Here is an 8,005-nt window from a genome sequence, read left to right on the forward strand (position 1 = left end):
CAACTTTGTTATTGTAATTAATTTTTATTTATTTATATGTTATTCTTATGAGGATCAATGCTTATATGTTATTCTTATCACTAGGACTTAGAACCCCCACGATGTCGCGGGGAAAGTATTTTAGAAAAAAAAAATTTAAATTTAAAATTTAAAATTATACACTATGAAATTATTTGAATGTATTAGAATAATTGAATACATAAACTGTTAATAAAAACACAATCATCAAAATGAAAACTTATAATAAAAATTAATATGTAGAATAGACGCAATTTTGCAAAACATATTGTTTAAAGTATTATAAATATAAGATAATTTTATGAAGAATTATGGTAAAGAGCTACAATTAAAAAAATTATTATGACAAAGTGATCCTTACTGAAAATATTGAACTAATGGTTATAATGAATAATGTAATTTTCTATTAAATAACTATAATTAAAAATATATTTAATAATAAGTAAAACAGTATCAACGGAAAAATAAAATTAAAATACACAACTCTTAAGAACAAAATAAAATAAATTTTAAATATTAAAATAGTTTTTTAACAAAAAGTTACGATAAATAGACGCAACTGTAAATTCTATATTGAGTTTTATTAAATTTCTATATTACTATAATCATTTCTAAAATTTTAGTTAGATGATAGAATAACATTGAATACTAGATTAAAAAATAAAAAAATAATATTCAAATTATTTAGATTTAACATAAAATGAAAAATTTGTTTCAACGAACAATGATTTGTTAGCTATTGATGAAGAGACAAATATATAGAGAGTTCAAAAGATATGACTATTTAAATAGACACCTATTAGAACAAAAAGTTGTGATGAAAAAATATGAATGAAATATAGTGAAAAGACACAACTTCTACAATAAACAAATACAACTGTTTGAGTTTTTTAAAAAGAACAAATAAAACCAATTTTTTTACAAAAAAGTACTACGAAAAGTCGCAACTGTTGTTTTCATTTATTCAGATTATTATTATTACTTTTAAGTATTAAAATATATATATTTTTTTTTTATTTGACCAAAAAAAAAAAATATTAAAATATTTTTTTAACAGAAACTTGAGATAAATATACACAACTGTAAATTTAATATTAAGTTGTATAAAATTTCTCTATTGCTATAATTATTTCTAAAATTTTAGTTGGATTATAGAATATATTCAATTATCTAGACTCAACATAAAATAGAAAATTTGTTTCAACGAACTTTATAGTTAGTGATGAAGAGACAAATATAACGAGAGTTCAAAAAGCATGACTATTTAAATAGACACACCTATTATAACGAAAAGTTAGTGATGAAAAAATATAAATAAAATATAGTGAAAAGACATAACTCTACAATGAACAGATACAACCGTTTGCATTAAAAGAAAAAACAAATAAAAATATTTTTTTAGGAAAATGTACTACGAAAAATCGCAACTGTTGTGTCTACACTTGATTATACCTACAAACTCATATAAACTGCTTTTAAATAGAAGATATCTTTATTACTCTTGAAAAAATGTTTTTATTTGTTTATTCAAAAGTCAAATCCAAAAGCTCATTATATAATCCATCTAACTCTTGGAAAAAGACTCTATGTATAAAATTAACTAAAAGTAGTAAATTAGATTAATCATTCCAAAAATCTTCTGTTAAATCAAGAATTGGAGGAATCTCTTTACTTTAAAAAATAGAATGCTAGAGAATAATTTAGAGAGCTGTAAAAACCGTTGAGATTGAAATTTTATATTATTTGGTGTCACGGCAAAAAAAATGAAAACAGTTCAAACAGACAAATATATATAGATTTAAAAAGATATGAATATTCGAATAGACACAACTCTACAATGAACAGTTGCAACTTTACAAAAAAACTGTTACAATGAACAGTCGCAACTTTGTGTAAAACACAAACTTTTAATTTTCTACAGATTTTTTTTGGAAAATTATCCAAAAACTACGATTGAAAAAACACAACTTTTGGTGGCATTTATTCGGATTGCTACTATATATAGGTACTTTCATTAATTTTTCATATATAAAACTAACTAAAAGTTGTAAATTCGATTCATCATTCCAAAAATCTTTTGTTAAATCAAGAATTGGAGGAATTTCTTACTTTTAAAAGAATGAATGCTAGAGAATAATTTAGAGAGCTGTAAAAACCGTTGAGACTGAAATTTTATATTATTTTGTGTCATGGCAAAAAAAGAAAAAAAGTTCAAAAAGACAAATATATTCGAATAGACACAACTCTACAATGAACAGTTGCAACTTTACAAAAAAATTGTTACAATGAACAATCGCAACTTTGTGTAAAACACACGATTTAATTTTTCTACAGATTTTTTTGAAAAATTATCCAAAAAGTACGATTGAAAAACACAACTTTTGGTGTCATTTATTCGAGATAGATTCATCATTCCAAAAATATTTTGTTAAATCAATAATTAGAGGAATTTCTTGATTTTTAAAAGAAGTGAATGCTAGAAAATAATTTAGAAAAATGAATAAACCGTTGAGATTGAAATTTTAGTTGATTTTGTGTCATGGCAAAAAATAAAAACAGTTCAAACAGACAAATATATATAGATTTCAAAAGATATGAATGTTCCAATTAACACAACTTTACAGTGAATAGTTTTAAGTTTTCATAAATAACCGTTTTAATGATCCATCACGACTTTTCAGAAAATATCCAAAAGGTACGATTGAAAAAACACAATTGTTGGTCGCATTTATTCGGTTTGTTATTATTATATAGATTCTAATATTATTTCATGCAAATTAAGAAAACTGTTTTAATTTGTGCTTTACCCTTTACACAGGTATGAAAAAGGAAATTTTTGTTTAGGAATTGTACTAAAATAAAAATGTTAAAAAGAAAATATAAAATAGAAAGTGACATTCTAGGCTAATTTATTTAGCTCTCGCTTATCAATTTGAGTATTTTTGAAACCCTTGATTTTCAATTCTCAAAAGACGGTAATTTTGTTGGAACGAATCGATGGGTAAGAAAGAACGTCTAACCCCGAAGGATAATTCAAAAGCCAAAGGTCTTCAAAAGCTTCGATGGTATTGTCAGATGTGTTAGAAACAATGCCGAGACGAGAACGGGTTCAGTGTCATTGTATGAGCGAATCTCACCAGAGGCAGATGCAAGTCTTTGGGCAGAATCCAACTCGTATCGTCGATGGTTACTCTGAAGAATTCGAGCAGATGTTTCTCGATCTGATGCGGCGGAGCCACCGTTTCTCTCGTGTTCATATGAATTCCACGAAGTGGTCACATTGAATGAGTTCATCAAGTATCTTGGAAAGACGGGTAAGTGTAATTAGGTTGAAGAGACTCCTAAAGGTTGGTTCATTACTTATATTGATAGAGACTCAGAGACTATGTTTAAGGAGAGGTTAAAGAACATGAGAGTTAAGAGTGATTTAGCTGAGGAGGAGAAACAAGAGAAGAAGATTCAGAGAGCTGCTGAGAAATCTAATGCTGGAGGTGGTAAAGATGATGAGAAGAAGAAGAAGGATGAAGAATTAATGAAGTTGAAGAGTGGAATTAAGGTTGGGTTTGCTCTTGGTGGAGGGGTTAAACAGGTCGCTACGGGTAAAGAGAGAGTGAAAAACGTGTTTGAGGATGAAGAGAATGAGAGAGAGGGAAAGAGGAAGAGAAGCGGGGACTCTTTGGAGAGGATGACTCGTAGAGATGACTGGTTGTTCGAAGGAATCATTGTGAAGGTGATGAAGAAAGGGTACTACAAGCAAAAAGGTGGTGTGAAGAAAGTGATTGATAGGTATGTCGGGGGAATTCTAAGAATGTGCTGAGAGTTGATCAAGGCGAACTAGAGACGGTGCTTCCACATATAGGAGGGATAGTGAAGATAGTGAAAGGGGCATACCGTGGTTCGGATGCAAGGTTGTTGGATTTGGATATAGAGACAAGTTTTGTGCTAAAGTGCAGATCGAGAATGTCATCAAGTCCATTGACTATGAGGACATGTGCAAACTTGCTTAGTTTGGTTTTGTGATGCCTTAGTTGAGGTTGGACAAACAGGTCAAAAAGTGGAGCAATCGAGCCATGATTGTTTACTTTGATACGCTAGACAAGTACTGAAGTACATATCAAAATTATTGTCGCAATTAAAAGATAACCATTTGTTCTTACTGTATAGGCCGAATCCATACTCTTATTATTAATGATCTAATACATATGTATCTCGGATGATCACCTAGTAAAGGTATCAATGATGGGGAAAATTAAAGAACTCTAATAAAGGAATAAACAAACCACACATTAAGTTTCAATGATGAAGCCGATAGTCCATAGTTTACGAAACCTCATATAATCAAATTAATCAAGATCTTGCTCGCTAGACATGTAAAACCGTGAAAGTCAATTAAGTCGTCTTAGTCATCTAAATTAGTCGAGTGGTTTAGATATATGTGTATATCTAATTAGTATATATATATATATATATATATTTTAAAAACTTATTGAGCAATACATTTAAGTATTTTGACACTTCAACAAAGAAAAACTGTATTTTGACCTTTGGTTGATTCAATAAGGAGTTTCTTGTTTCTCCCCAATTTTCTTAAGCATGCTATAACAACAAAATTAAAGCAAGATCCAACAACTATGTAAAAACCTTTGTTTTTTCCTCTTTCGACTCCATTATCTAAAACCTTTATGCAGGCACCGTGGCTTTAAACAAAGGATACGGACACGGGACAACGCGATAAGTGGATCAATCATGCCATGTTTGTTGACTTCGAAACGCGTAAGATAAGCGGGACAAGTAAGTACATATCAAATTATCTGTAAAAATAATAAGATAACCACTTGGTCCTATTATATAGTCATATCTACCGATCCTGATACTTTATTATTCAACAGACCGTACAGATCATCATCACTATCTAGTATCTCCCACTTTTCAAAACCAAGTAGTTGTAATAAGAACAAATGATTCGTCTTGTTGCTAACTTGCTATCAACATCCCAAGTGGCGCAAGAATAAAACGGTATTTTTAATGTGATTTAGATGTTGGACTAAGAAATTATGGACTTTTGCTTAAAAAACATTATACTAAATCATAGCAATTGACCAATAATTCATGCATAAATACTACAAAAAAATATCGAAACAAATACACTATTAATGATGCATCAAAATTTTTTTTTTATCATTTATTCGTTTTTATATGATTGAACGTACGTGGTCCTGGTTCAACTTGAATAAGGAAGTTGAATATGGTTCAACCATATTCCCTAATAGCCGGAATACTAAGTGAACGTTTCCTGAATGTTTTATATGACGCGGCTACGTACGACCATTTTGTTCTTGTACTCACTCGTTAGCTCAAGAGATCGAGGTTTTTGGTGTATCTGTCAATCTTTGTTTGGTCAGTCCAGTAGTATGTTACTCATCATCTGTCTTTATGGATTCCTCATCCACTGATCCAACCTGTGTTAAGATTACATGTAAGAGTATTAACACTAAAAGCAAAGAAATGGGATTTTACCTCCTCCCAACGAATCAAGATTTTGGTTACCTCTTCACGGTTACATTCGTCATTGTTATCACTGAGATCTTCATCATAGACTTCTTCATCTTCATCGCTCCCATGTACCGAATGCTCCTCTTTAAGCTGCATAGAATTAGATACATAAGGATTAAAAAACGTTCTATGAAAGATTCTTTTATTTTCATACATTTGATTTTTGTAAATATACCTCTTTGTAGCTTCTTATTTCAGTAACATAAGCTCTTGACTCACACTCATCTATACTCTTGACGTGACTAGTTGTGCCATCACTAGGCCAAGCACTGATCCCAAAGAGATCGAACTGAAGATTCACTGGTTCACTTTTTTGTGGGTGCTCTATTCTATTATCTATCTCAGTACCAAAGACGGACTCCTCGATCTTATTAACGGAATCTATTTTCCATAAAATTATAATCCAATAGAATTCAATTTCTGATTACTTTTATTATTACTAGGTGTTAGCTCACACTACGCATGAGTTATTACATAATCACTATTATATTTTGAAAAATTAATATAAATTAACATGTTATTATTATTATTTTTTCGGTATACATCAAAATGTAAAGACTACATAGTATGAATTTAAATAAAATAAATTAATCAAATTTTCTTTTGATGATAATATATTTAGTGCAACTAAGTCATATTGTATCTTACATGCCATATGCAATATATTTTTGTAGTTGTAGTCATATTTCAAAATCATTGAGATATATATATTTCTTTCTTTTTTGTTGTCAACCATTGGGCCACAATTGGCCGGCCCATTAGCCAAATTCCTACATTCCTAGGAGCCGGGACTCGATCCCGGGTGTGATGATGCCTTCTACAAATGAACTTACCTCCTGCCACTGCACTAAGGTCACTTCACGAGATATATATATTTCAAAAAATTTATTTTGTGGTGTTAGTTATGGATATTTTTTTATTTTTTTTATGGTGATAGCTTAAAAAAATTTAAAATGTTTCAATTAAGACAAAATCAAAATAATAAACAGTAGGTTTGCAGTGTATCATACATATATAACTAAGTGAGCCTAACAATAGAATATTAGACTAATACATTTTCCAATAAAAAAAAAACAGCAACTACTTTATTCGGTTATTATCTTGAGGTCTTTAATTGTGCTAGACTTTGATTTATATGAAATGATAATATTTCATATAGAAAAAATAATTAAACTATATATCATATATTATATGTATATCCTATTCAAATAAACTGAAACTTTTATTAAGTTAAGATATCATTGGTCAAATCAAGAAAAAATAATGATATTGAATAATTTATATAATTATGTGAGATTTGAAATATGAGGCCATGAGGATTATAATGAGAAATGTGTCTTTTCTAATAGATAATACAGAAATCGATGTGTAACTACATAATATGTAATTTAAAAGTGAGTGTTGGTGGTTCCATAATTAAATGGGTCTAACTACATAATATGTTACACATTGATCATTTAAAAGGAATAGGAACATCTAATTCTCAAATAAACTTGATTTTTTATTAAAACCAATATATGTGAATTTAAATTTAACTATGGAAATTTTTTTAAAAAATATGAATAGACTAGAAAGGCAATAAATATAAAAGAAATATTTTATTTTTATATAAATAAACTAAAAATTGAAAACAATGTTAAATATATATAATACTTACTAAATTAAAATATAGAATTAAACTCTTACAACACATATGAGATATAACAACATTTGATATTGGTGGGAGAGGCAGAGAGAATGATTACTTATAAGATGATAATCCAAATTATATAATGGAGATGAATCTTAAAAAATAAGAACAATGTAAAATATATATCATGTAGTCTCTAAAATTAAAATTTAGCATTAAAAATTTACAATGATATTTCATTTATTTTTTTTGTAACCCATACAACAAAAATAAGAAATCGAAAAGAAAAAAATGATTTGAGGTATTGTGGAAGAGAATGATAGAAGTGGAAGAGAATGAGAGAATGTAAAAATGAGAAAGTAAAAGAATGTCAATATGAGAGAATGAGAGAATACTTATTTATATGATGAATCCATGGAAGTTACATTATAGTAATTTATTATGTTTGAATAAAATTGAGTGGTGGAATATGATTAATGCATAATTTATTTTATTTTCAGTTATAATTTATTTTAATGCGTGAGTTAAATGTATTGTGTTAATTGGGTCTTAAATATTATTTAAAGCAATTAAAAATTAGAAAGCAAATAAAAAAAATAAAAAATAAAACAAACAAAAAATCATTTGAGGTATTGTGGAAGAGAATGAGAGAAGTGGAAGATAATGTGAAAATGAGAAAGTAAAAGAATGTCAATATGAGAGAATGCTTATTTATATGATAAGAATTGATGGAAGTTACATTTATAATAATAATTTATTGTGTTTGAATAAAATTGAGTGGTGGAATATGATTAATGCATAGTT

General features: G+C 28.3%; 1 protein-coding gene and 1 pseudogene across 1 annotated transcript in view; one reads left to right on the forward strand and one right to left on the reverse strand.

Moving 5' to 3' along the window:
- On the forward strand, positions 3,108-4,025 carry LOC104715271 (annotated as a pseudogene).
- Positions 5,433-8,005, reverse strand: part of LOC104715272 (zinc finger protein ZAT4-like) — a 17,989-nt gene continuing 15,416 nt past the window's right edge. The window contains exons 2-4 of the mRNA XM_010432690.1: positions 5,747-5,952; positions 5,566-5,661; positions 5,433-5,477 (exon numbers count right to left, since the gene is read on the reverse strand). Coding sequence (XP_010430992.1) covers positions 5,433-5,477; positions 5,566-5,661; positions 5,747-5,952 — 347 coding nt within the window. The remainder of the gene's footprint in view (positions 5,478-5,565; positions 5,662-5,746; positions 5,953-8,005) is intronic.

The sequence above is a fragment of the Camelina sativa genome, chromosome 9, assembly GCF_000633955.1.
Source record: "Camelina sativa cultivar DH55 chromosome 9, Cs, whole genome shotgun sequence".
NCBI classification, from domain to species: domain Eukaryota; kingdom Viridiplantae; phylum Streptophyta; class Magnoliopsida; order Brassicales; family Brassicaceae; genus Camelina; species Camelina sativa.